Source organism: Cinclus cinclus, chromosome 15, assembly GCF_963662255.1.
Source record: "Cinclus cinclus chromosome 15, bCinCin1.1, whole genome shotgun sequence".
In the NCBI taxonomy this organism is placed as follows: Eukaryota; Metazoa; Chordata; class Aves; order Passeriformes; family Cinclidae; genus Cinclus; species Cinclus cinclus.
Window position 1 is genome coordinate 2,924,904 of NC_085060.1, and position 12,520 is coordinate 2,937,423.

The 12,520-nt window shown below is 48.4% G+C and overlaps 1 protein-coding gene across 6 annotated transcripts in view; it reads left to right on the forward strand.

The window, feature by feature from the left end:
* Positions 1-1,094: 1,094 nt before the first annotated feature.
* Positions 1,095-12,520, forward strand: part of DCX (doublecortin) — a 62,519-nt gene continuing 51,093 nt past the window's right edge. For 5 of the 6 annotated variants that reach the window (XM_062502824.1, XM_062502825.1, XM_062502826.1 and 2 more), the window contains exons 1-2: positions 1,098-1,461; positions 11,216-11,556. In XM_062502824.1, the coding sequence (XP_062358808.1) occupies positions 1,098-1,461; positions 11,216-11,556 (705 nt within the window). Of the gene's footprint in view, positions 1,462-11,215; positions 11,557-12,520 lie in introns of all 6 variants that reach the window. The other variant, XM_062502830.1, reaches the window with a different exon arrangement.

Genomic DNA, 12,520 nt, shown 5'->3' on the forward strand with positions numbered 1-12,520 from the left:
TGAGGTGCATGTGCCTGGTGGTGCTGGGGGAATGCAAGGGTCTCTATTGCAGGGCTGGGGGGCTCCTTCTCCTTTTGTGTTGGGGTTTGGTGCAGGAGAGAGGTTGTTCTCGAGCATAAACTAGAGACAGTGCAGAATTCCTGCTCGCTGGGTGTCAGCTCCAGCCTCGGCTTTTCTGTGCTGGAAGCCCCCGTGCTCAGAACAATGAAAGGTGAGGAGCAGGGGCGGCGTGTCCCTGGGGCACGGGCACTTCCAGCTATTAAATGACTTAGGGCTGGGAGCGGGGAGGGGGTGGAAATCGCCTCTTTATTTTCGCCTCCTCATTAAACGGGAGCAAAAAATGCAATCCAGAGGAGGCTCCGGCTGAAAAGAGCTTACCGACGCTGCGTTTCAATGACAGATTTTTCTTTGCAGTCATTTCTTCTTAGAGATGTAGGCTGGTCCTGGGAATTGATTGATGGGCTAGGAGGGGGCTGCGGAGAGGGGGAAGGGTGGGCTGGATCTCATTGCTAACCCTTATTGAACAGGCTGTCACAAAGAAACTGCTTATTCCCCTGTGACCATTCTTTCATAAATGCCGGTTTATTCTAATGTTAAACATTCAGATGCTCTGGGTCCTTCCGTGATTCGACAGATTGAAGGGCTTGACTTACTGGGATCTCCTTGTTTCCTGTTGCCAAAGGAAACCTCACAGGGCTCAGAGGTTTAATTCATTGCCAACTGGTGTTTGGGTGAGGTCTTTTGGGGTTGAGCTGTGATTGCCACGTATCCCTTTGGCCCCAGGTCCAAATTTGCTGCACTTTGAAAACTCCCAGGTGCAGGAGCAGGCAGCTCTGTAGAAACGTGTTCCCTGCCCCCAGTAGTTGGATCGCTTTCAAAATGCGAGGACCCCTCCTACTCTCAGTCCCCAGAATCGATACAAATCTGGGTCAGGGGAGGGGGCGCTTCCCAAATGCATCTGTCCCGCTCCAGACACAGCTTTAGTGTCATTCTGCTCTCCGGATCGTGGCTCTGCCGGGCTCTAACCCGTCCCTTTGCCCTCCTTCTCTCCCCGTCTCCTTCCTGCCCAGCTTCAGATCTTTAGGGTTCACCAAACTATGGAACTTGATTTTGGACACTTTGACGAAAGAGACAAGGCGTCCAGAAACATGCGAGGCACACGGATGAACGGCTTGCCTAGCCCCACTCACAGCGCTCACTGTAGCTTCTACAGAACCCGGACCTTACAGGCGCTGAGTAACGAGAAGAAAGCCAAGAAGGTTCGTTTCTATCGCAACGGGGACCGCTACTTCAAGGGGATTGTATACGCCGTGTCCTCCGACCGCTTCCGAAGTTTTGATGCCCTCCTGGCGGACCTGACCCGGTCCCTGTCCGACAACATTAACCTGCCTCAGGGAGTGCGGTACATCTACACCATCGATGGATCGCGGAAGATCGGCAGCATGGACGAGCTGGAGGAAGGTAATGAGCATCACTGCCTGGTGCAGTGAGGAGGAGGGGTGGGGAGGGGGCTGCAGCACTCGGGGATGCCCGGAAGGTCGCGTTTGCCCGGGCTCTGGGGGATGCTGAGCCCCGCTGGGCGCTGCCAGGGCGGGTGGCACCCCCGGTCCGTGTCCCCGGAGGGGTGTGTCCTGGCTCTGTGTGTCCGTGTGTCCTGGCTGTGTCCGTGTGTCCTCTCCTGGCTGTGTCCGTGTGTCCTGGATGTGTGTGTCCTGGCTCTGTGTGTCCGTGTGTCCTGGCTGTGTCTGTGTGTCCTCTCCTGGCTGTGTCCGTGTGTCCTGGTCCTGGCTGTGTCCGTGTGTCCTGTGCCTGGCTGTGTCCGTGTGTCCTGTGCCTGGTTGTGTCCGTGTGTCCTGGTCCTGGCTGTGTCCGTGTGTCCTCTCCTGGCTGTGTCCGTGTGTCCTGTGCCTGGCTGTGTCTGTGTGTCCTGTGTCTGGCTGTGTCCGTGTGTCCTCTCCTGGCTGTGTCCGTGTGTCCTGGTCCTGGCTCAGGGTGTCCCCACGGGCCGGGGGTGACCCCGGGCGGGTGCAGTGCGTTTCCCAGTGGGGAGGGTGGGGATGAATGGAAAAGGAAGAGCGGCTGAGGCATTCCTGTAGGAGGGTGTGATGGGGATGGGCAGGGTTTGTGCGCTCTGTGGATGGGGGATTTTGGGGTATGGTGCACACAGTGTGCGCAGAGGGGTGTGGTCAGGCACTTGGGGTGTTCGGGGCGCAGGCAGGGCGCGATGGATGCTTGGAGGGTGGGGTTTTGAGGGGATTTCAGCGTTTGGGCAGCGTGTGCAGGGGTGTGCTGGGAGTTCACACAGCCACATTCGAGAGGGGATTTAATGAGCGAGCCTTTTGAACAGAGAAGGGCGTTTTGGCCAGCTTGCATTTAGCGAAATTTGGGATTTATGTCTGTGTGCAGGAAGGCGTTAATTCCAGGGCGGTGTGGAGGTTTCTTTGCTGTTCGGGAGGCGTGGAGATGTGCTGGGCTGTCTGTAAGGGGGCCTGGGGGTGTCGCAGAGCCATGTGTGCGGAGAGGGCACGGGGAGTTCATTGCTGCACAGGAGCGTGTGTCAAAGGGAGGTGCCTCCTGTGGATTTGGGGAGCGTTTCCGCAGGGGCTGAGCCTGGGTGGTCGCTGTGGTGGGTCTGGAGTGTGGGGAGCATCTCCTGGAGGGACTGGGACAGTGTGGAGAGCATCTCCTGGAGGGTCTGGAGTGTGGGGAGCATCTCCTGGTGGGTCTGGAGTGTGGGGAGCATCTCCTGGAGGGACTGGGGCAGTGTGGGGAGCATCTCCTGGAGGGACTGGAGTGTGGGGAGCATCTCCTGGTGGGTCTGGAGTGTGGGGAGCATCTCCTGGAGGGACTGGGACAGTGTGGAGAGCATCTCCTGGAGGGACTGGAGTGTGGGGAGCATCTCCTGGTGGGTCTGGAGTGTGGGGAGCATCTCCTGGAGGGACTGGGGCAGTGTGGGGAGCATCCCCTGCCTGGCCGCTGTGTCTGGGAGTGCAGGGGTGGCTCAGAGCGTGTCCCCGTGTCCAGAGGGGATGTGGATGTGCCTGCTCCTCTGCATGTCGCTGCGGGCTGAGGAGTGAGAGAAAAATCAATGCTGCTGGGAAGGGGTGCCCTGGGGGAAGGTTTGCTCCCGTGGAGCTCAGCTGTCAGCCGTGCTTGAGCCTGGGGTGTCCCCTCTGCTGCCCTGGGTGATGCCTTTCCCGGGAATGTCAGGACAAGCCTTGGGATGAAGCTGCTGGGGTGGCCAGTCCTGCCTCCTTGCCCGTGGGGTGGATAGAGGGCACCCACAGCCAGGCTGCTTTGCTCTTCCCCGAGCAATTCAATCTTTGCTCGGATCCTGTGCCAGGAGGGAAGGTGCTCTTCCCTTTCCCTCGGTTTTCTTCTCCAAGCAGACCTCCTGGCCAGTTTGGTAACTACCGAAAATGCACGAGGATTTTGCCTTTAGTAGAAGACAATGGATGTGAGTGAGGCATGAACTGCAGGGGCAGCCTCGGCAGCAGAGGCATTGTGCGTGACCTTGACTAAAGCAGCTCTCCCTAGAATTCCTTGGCTGTCAAGCTCATCTCCCCAAAATACTTTGCGGGGACAAGAACTTGGAATAAATCTTGGTTTCCATAGAGGAGTTTTCCTGGGAAGAAATTGCTGCCTTTCAGAGCTGTGATGCTTCCTAGTGGAGCTATTCTCAGCCCATTTACAGCTGTCGAATGGAGGTGTGGCCTCCCTTAATTTTGGAGATTCTGCCATATTTCATTCTGGTCTCTTAATACGGCCACAGCCTTTCTCTTATGGCAGCTCTCAGTCTGCTTGTACTGGGCTTTATGCAAATCTTCAGAAATAACTCCAAAAGAAAATACATTTCTTTATTCTCTTTTTGCACTCTTCCTCCTCTTAGTCTTCCTGCTTTTTGTCACTGAAGTTAAGAAAGATTTAGTTGTTACAACTGCTTTAAAAGGGTTTTGCTGCAGGTAAGAAGGTACCTAGTTCATGAAAATACATTTTGCTGGTTGAGGTACAAACAGGAAATGCTGGCATTTGGGTTCTGGCTTTGTTCTGCCAAAATGGCACCTGGAAACAGCACTGAAGAAGATGGGATTGTCTGTGTGGCTGTGTCCTCAGCAGAGCATCATCTAGGAAAATAAAACCTGAGCAGAATGAAGACAAAGGAATCAATTTTTTGAACATGCCAGAGTAGGTCTGCACTCTGCTATTGACCCCATATTTCTAGGGGTGACCTATGCTTCTGTTGTAGAAAAGCAATTTACAACACCGTGGTTATAACCAGCCTTGTGGTGAACTCTGCCCTTAGCTTGGGTGTTTGCATAGCTGTGTTCAAGGTACCTGCATGAAACCCAGAATTTGGGAGTAATTCTGCTGTGACACACAAGAACAGTGCACATACAGCCAGGGCATGTCTGCCTTATAAATTGACTTTCTGCTTGGAGGCTGAGGGTAACCAAACCAGTGCTTGTTGCTGTAATGGGGGTAATTTATCATTGTAATTTCCAATGAACAAGTAGAATCTAGGAAAAGTCATCGAAGAGGCTCATCTCATTGTTTTGATGGCAAAAACCTGTGAATTACTGACAATATTTCACCTCAAACTCTATGTACTTGATTACTTCTGATTTCAAAATGTACTTATACAGTGTAGCCTGAGTGTAGTTCTGGAGGGTAGAGGATGGTATTGCACAGTACCAATATCTTAGAGACAGATATTTCAGGTGAACAAAATCCACATGGTGTGCAGCTAATTAGCTGGGGCTTGGAATCACCCTTTTGTTCTCCAGACCCAGAGTTCTTCCCTGGCATTTAAATTTATTCTCATAATGAGAACAAGTGAAGTTTTTCATACTCTTTATTTCACATTCCTTCCATCTGTTGGAATGAGCCTCTTGGTCCTTTCCTGTACTGCACCCTGACATCTCACATTTTGGAAGCCCTCAGAGCTCTGTCACATAGGTGCCTTTTGCTGCCAGCTCAGCTCTCCCTCACTGGTCACAGGTTGCTTTTTCTATCCTTTCCCAGGGAGCTGTCTCATCTCCCAGTGACCTCCTCTCAAAATTCATCCACCTGATCATTTTTTTCTTCCCTTTTCAGTCCTAGCAGCCATCTTCCATCACTGTAGTCATTGTCTCAATCCTCTCTTCCTATTTTCAGCATTCAGCTTTAATATATTTGCAAATAATGCTGATGTTGATTAGGACTGCATTCCTCCTTAATCTCTATTCTGGTGAAGTGCAGCGCAGCATCGTGTTCCAGCTCACCCAGTAAACTGCTGACAGCAACTCCCACTCATGTCTCACTGCCTTAGCTGGGTCAGGAGTGGACGTTGGCCCAAGGTGCTGCTATTTATTGTGGCAGATGAATCTTTTGGAAAAGAGCACCAGGTGAGCTTTATTCCCCTTCATATATAATTGGTTCCAGTGACCAGGGCTTTGGGAAGTTGATTTATGTAGCTGCATTTACTGGTGACTCACTTGTAACAGAAAATTCTGTTCCGTGTGCTGTGATAAAACTTGCCTATGAAAGATGCTAAAATAATCACGTGCCATCCTTTCCAGCCTTTCTCAAGATGATCGTAGAGCAGCTCTCATTTCATCCAAGCTTGAGCTAAAATTTAGTTCCTATGGTATGTGGACGCAATGGTTTGGTCCTTGGTTCATTTTGAGCCTCTTCTTGTAGGCTTGAAGTGATGAGTTGTTGTCCCATCTCAGCTCTGATTATTTTTAGTGCTTGAATGGAGGGCTGGGTAGAGGCTGGAAGCTGATGTTGTGCCTTGACTTCAGCAGTAAACATGGCTTAAGAAATGCTTCTCTTGGCCACTTGTTCCAGTCCCCATTGCCTCATAAAGGAGTTCTTTGTGGGACAAAAGGGATTTTTTAGCCCTCTCCATAATTTTGCTGCTTTCCCATATTCACCTTCTTGACATAATGAAGTGGACAGTGAAATGGACAGCAATGGGAGTGAAGGCAAGGCACATCCCAAGGTAGATTTTATGCCCTGACCTGGGCTGCTTGTTTGAAATTTGCCTTTGTTTCATATCAAACACAAGAAAAAGCTGAGTAGGATTTGTTTTGCTCAGTGTGGTTTCATTGCAAATGTCCTTGGGCTGTGTGAGATATTCCAGAAAGTGATTCCAAGCTTTTTGTCTCCTGTCATGCCCTTGGGAATGTTTTCCAAAATCTTGTCCAGGAGTATTTAAAATTAATCATAGGAGGGGCTCCACCCTGGAACTCTGAAGAGTCTGGTTTGTGCTGGGACTGAGTGGTTTATAGGAAACATCCTGGAATCTCCACCCAATGTGTGTGTTACAGTTTGCCTGGAAAAGTGAAATCCCTTTAGTTTCATTCACACTGAAACCGTGGTAACCTGTGGAATTGTTTTCTGTGGGTGTCTGTTGGCTGATGGCTCAGCTAATTACATCCTACACAACAAAAATTGTCCACGGGGTTCTGTTTTATTTGCTTGCTCATCCTGGCTGTCAGTCTGGGACTGATGTGGTCCCAAAATTCCTTATGGGCATCACGTGGTTTTGAAGGTGATTTCTAATCAAGCATTTCTTCCACTTCAGCAGAGCAAGAGGTGCTTCTGTTCATGGGGGATCCAAGGGAAGGGAGCTCTTCCAGGGTTCATTTTGCCATGCTGGAGCAGGGCTTTTTAACTCATAAAGCAGCAGCAAGTTCATGCATTGGAAACTCAAAGCCTCCTCCAACACCATATGGAATGAACTCTGCAAGGTGTTAAGTCCACTTAATTCCTGCTGCAGGCCTGGTAAATTCCATGAAACATAAAAGCTGGGCACAGTAGCACAATCTCAACTTTGCAACTGCAGAGCTAACAGCCAAAATAATTGACTGCTGCCCACAGAGACTGTTCCTGGAATAGCTGCTAACACTTAGACATTCAAAATGGCCTCAATCCAGCTTTCCGGATTTTTCTCAAAAGACTTCTTCCCGCAGTTCATTATCCTTGGAAAGTTGCTGGTGGATGCTGAGGAAGGATAACTTTTCCTGAAAGGACAGCCTGTCATTTTTGGTATTGTCACAGGGTGCTGCTGTAAGAGGGTTGGAGGATTAGTGCTCATCTGGAGCTTAGGGTTTTTCTAAGGAACCTTCTCTAAGGCAAACCTTATCTTTGCTGAGATCATCCCTTCTTTAGGAGCTGAATAATCTCCTTGTGCTTCCATCAAATCGGGAGCACCGGGATGTGTCATGCACTTGGAGTAATTCTGCGTGGCACAAGCCTGGCTTCAAATGGCAAATACGATGGTCGTGGCAGGAGGTCTGAGGTCTGCAGTCAGGAGGGCAGGCGGGAGGAGTGAGGAAATGCCTTGGCTGGCTTGGTGGCACGTGTGACACGCCTGGAGCACCCTGGCATGGTGACAATGCACATCCCCCTTGCTCTGCAGTGTAAAAATTGCATGGTGCTCTGAGCTGGCCCTGCACTAAACAATCGCTGTCCTTGGCGCCACAGGGATTTTGTCAGGATGATGCTCCCCACCCCCAGTGCACGAGCGTCTCTTTGGGGCTCCCTTTTTGTTTGGAATTAATGATGTGGCTGTCCATTGTACCTTCTCATGGCTTGCCGTGGGATTTCCGCACAGCTGCTTGCTGGCTCCAGAAGTGTGTTCCTGAAAATATTTATGCACAGATTTTTGTGCTTAGGGATGGGGAGCAGTGTTCTACTCAGAGTTGTTTCTTTTGCTCGTGACAAGATCTCACATCCACTTCCCATTCCTTCTGTCATGCTGAGCACATCACGCTGTGTCTGTCACTCTTATTTCTGTGGCTGCCACAGTTGTACACCTTGACTTCTCATTATAGGCTTAGCACAGACAGATGTGGCAGAGAAACCCACAGAGAACCCACTCCTCCCTCCATGGTAGCTCTATTCCCTGTAAGATTTCTCTTTTTTTTGTGATCGTCTGGCCACATTGTGCACTTAAAAGCTGGAAAGTTCACAGGTCTTCAGCCCATGCTTGCTCAATGCTGCTACCACCATGGTAAGCTTTGGGTAAAACCCCGCTGTAGGAAGTGAAATCCACAGTGGAAAGTGTGTTCCTGGCTGGCAAATGCATGTGCCTCACTGAGGAACTTGAATGATGATTTGACTGCTATTTGAAGGTCATAAACTGAGTTAGGGAAGAGATTAGTTGAAGTGATTTTCTAATGAAGTTAAAGCTTCAGGTCACATCCTTAGGTCAGGGAGGAAGGAAAGAAAGCTCCTCTTCCCTGGAGCTGTGCTGCTGTGACTGCAGAAATGATGCTGAGAAGAGCTGCTGCTCCGAGCTGCTATTCTGGAGTGTCACTCCGAGGAAATTTCTCTCCATTTTTAGAATTGAGTAAAGTACGGATTTTATTTGCTGGGGTTTGGGTTAAACGAGACAGGGGGAGAAAGGCCAGATTCCATTTTCCACTTGTGAGCCCAGCTTGAGAGACCAGTGTGTGGATCTGCACAACTGCCCAAGATCACATCTGTGGAACAAACCCTACCAGAGTTTTGCCTTCGTGCCACTGTTGCCTTTGGTGTACAGTGGTGTAAATGCACACACAGCTGTGGTGTGCACTGAGGAGTTCAAAAGGGCTCAGCTGGAACTAAGAGTCATGGTACTGTACCAGACACATCAATAATCTCTTCAGCTTACTTTACAATATGCAGCTTGTTAATAGAAAATATGTGCCTACAGAACACAGTGCAGATGTGTACTTCTTTCACTGTGAAAATAATACAGATGGAGGTCAAATGCAGATGAAAGTCAAGCCTTGCCACGATTCAGTGGCTGTTAGTCTACTTCTGTTTTTTTGGGTGGAGAGGCAGAGGTGCAGGTGAGGTCAGGAGCTGGCACAGAGCAGCTGGTGCAGGGGTGACAGCAGCATCCAAATCACTTATTCTTAGTGCTGCATTTAAACAGATAAATCTCTTTTCTCAGAGGATAATGCCCAGTTCTGCTGAGCACACTTAGGAGGGCTCTGCTGCCCAGGGATTATGGGCTTGGAAGGGCTCAGGTTCTTAGGATGGTTAATTCCCTGGGAGCATTCCAGACTCCTTGCTGCCCTTCTCTCAGTCCTGAAACTGGAGAGAAGCCTGGGCCTGCTCTGCACCAGGTGTTGCTTGGCTGAAGCAGATGAATAAACCACATCTTATCACTTATTAATCAGAAAGATTTAAAATATTCAAAGTTTCTGGAAAACAATATCCCCAGAGGGAATTTTGTATAATGCATGGTACTCTGGGGGGAGAGGGGGGCGTACATTTGAGTTTCTATTGAGTCAGATTCACAAAATGTAGGGGATTAAGGAGCTCCAGCTATGGGCAGGGCTGCATGGTTGGTTTATTGAGGGCTCTTGCTGTCACCAAATAGAGATTTTTTACTGTTTGTTCAAGCCAGCAGGACCTGCTGGTGGGATTATTGTTAGTTTGGGGTACACCAGCTGACAAAATAACCAAGTGTTCCTTATGAATCTTGTCAGGGCTCTTCTCTCTTCTGGATTTGTGTTCCATCTTTAGAAGGGGAAACAGAATATCTGCTTCCTGTTGATCGAGGATTGTGCTCATTTTTATACAGCTGGTGGAGAAGAGCTGCAGTTGGTGGTGTAAACACCACGAGTGGGCACCATGGGCAAACTGGGTACAAATGTGGGGTTAAAATAAGTTGGAATCCTGCATCTTTTCTATGGCTGCTTGTGACATCACACCCTGATCAGTAATAGGGACAGAAATACACAGAGTGCTGATGTAAACCTGTTAAAATCTGTTTATTATGTGCCAGTTGTGGTCTCACCATGGGCTCTGGTGTCTCCCTCAGAAGTGCAGTTTAGTCAGCAGAAGGAGTTCCAGTGTGAACTTTTTCCTGGGCATGTTACATGCCTGGGCCATGTGAAAATCAGTGGGATGGATGTTTGAGAATCTGTATTTTGCCAGCTGGATGTCAAATCCTGTCCTAGAGATCCCTGGATGGGAAGTCAGGCTTGGCTGTGGGATAGGCTTTTCAAAGATGTCTGAGCCTTGGAATTTGCAGTCACGGATAGACAAGGAAATGCAGCCAATCTGTTTTTTTTTTTTTGTGAAGAAGGAATTTCTTCCTTTAAAAAAAAATGTTTTTCAAAATAGTTAAATCTGTATTTTGGTTTCAAACGTACCGTAGTACATGAAGAACTTAATTCTGTAAGATCAGACAAAGAAAACACCAGAAGAGACTCTCAAATCCTACAGGTGCCCATGTCATGCCTTCAGTTCCTATTAAAATTTTATCTAATGGTGAGACAAAAGCTTCTTCCTCCAGCAGTGAGTGACTTTTTTCAGTGCAGTGTGAGTCATTTCAGACCAGACAGCCACATTCCCTCAGGGACACTGGTTTACAGTCTCGTTCTAGTAATAACTCTTCCAGTATCCATCAGATTTGCAGGCCCAAAAGAAGCTCCTACAAATCCTTTAAGGTGCTTTTAAAACCTTAGATAGATAGGATCCTGTAAATTACATACAAAGCCTGAAATTAATTTTGGGTGGGACAGGGAAAAGCCTTTTGTGAATTACTAAAAAGACCCTGTAACTCTTCTCTGCCATGTCTAAATTTGGATTTAATGTATTTTTGGTTGGTACCAGCCATGTAAATCAAGGAGTGGTGTTTGGTGCAGTGTTTAATCTCAGCTGCCACTAGGTCTGTTCCCTAATAAAACACTGATGCTCTAACAGTGCATATTTGTTATGCCTGCTAGATTTATCAAGGCTACTTTTACTGGTGACTGTTCAGGACAAGATTTTGATTATTTTTCAGGCATGGTGCAGAAGGCACTTTGTGGATGAATGTTGATGTCCTCTTGGCAGGGAATGACACACTGAAGTAGTACCTAGGTCTGTAAAGATAAAGGGGAAACTGGCAAATTTATAAAATAATTGGGGTGGTCAAATGAATTTGGTGTTCTGAAGCTCTTGGAAAGCTTAGCTGCATCTTCAAGTACCTAAATACCTTTATAACTCAACGATTTTTGACCCCTGGTTCATATGATTGTATGTATTTGCTGATGGCTGACTTGCTTACTTCGTGGAAACACCAGCAATATTTTAAACAACCATAAATATAACATTAAAACAAGGCAGAATGTTTTAAGAACAAGCTGTCGTGGGACTGCTAATGAAAACCATTATTAATGGTTCTCATGATTCACGGGGGAAGAGCCCAGAGCTGGTGTTTACTGTAGAATCTCATTTCTTCCTCAAGGGGAGAGTTACGTCTGCTCGTCTGACAACTTCTTCAAGAAGGTGGAGTACACCAAGAACGTCAACCCCAACTGGTCTGTCAACGTGAAGACCTCTGCCAACCAGAAAGCACCTCAGTCCCTGGCCAGCAGCAACAGTGCCCAGGCCAAGGAGAACAAGGATTTCGTGCGCCCCAAGCTGGTGACCATCATCCGCAGCGGGGTGAAGCCCCGCAAAGCCGTGCGCGTGCTCCTCAACAAGAAGACTGCCCACTCCTTCGAGCAGGTCCTCACTGACATCACTGAGGCTATCAAACTGGAGACAGGGGTGGTCAAAAAGCTGTACACCTTGGATGGGAAACAGGTAGGGGGTTTTACAGATGTTACGTCTTTTTCTTCCTCTCGTCGCGCGGCTTTGCTGACTCAGAGCAATTCTTGAAGCGTAAAATTAAGCTGAGATGATTGTTGCCATCTGTTCCCTTAGAAGTATGGCTTCTAATGCCAGTGGTTAGGTTACTAAATTCTCCCCGATATTAATACCAAGTAAGGAATGTAGCCGTGGGTCTGGATGGAGCAGATGCTCGCCCTGCACTCTGGCGTGCGGTGCGTGTCTTCTGGGCCCGCTAAATAAATAACAGGGGGAGCTGGGCTCACAGCCACCAGCTGATCTGGCTCTGGAATAACTGGAAGAACTCTAGCTTTGGTGAAAACGTGTTGCTTGACTTTCCTTGCCCTCTGGTGAAGGCTTGCTAAGATAAAGTGATTGATGCAAGCATGGTCTTCTGGCCAGCTCCAGAGTGAGCAGGGAAAGTGTGGAACTGTGGAGCATTTCCTTGACTAAATGCATGAGGATGTAATGTGCAGAAAGAGTCACAAATATTTAGCAGGTCATCAAAATGTGCCTCATGTCTACATGTTGCTGGAACTGAAGGAAACATCTGTCTCCTGTTAGCAGCTACACAGCAACGAGCCATTTCATATTGCTGTATCTATGAAAAGCCTTAAAGGAATGTGGGGGATCATTTTTAGAGCTGGGAAGAGCTAGATTCTTCAAGGACAATTCTAAGCTTGATTAACATGTAATTGAGGAACAATCTTATTTTTGTCAGTGTTCTTCTTGCTCCAGATTCTGGAGTGAGGCAGCACAGCTCTTGTGTGGATTTGAATGCTGGCTATGATGGTTTTGCTTTTAATTAACTCTGTCCTGTCTCTGGAGAAAATTACTCAAGTACTGGCTCGGTCCAAGAAAATGAAGATTTTACAAATAAAAATGTTCGTCCCAAATACAGGTTCCTACAATGTCCTGCACAGTCCAGGAGTGCAGTGCA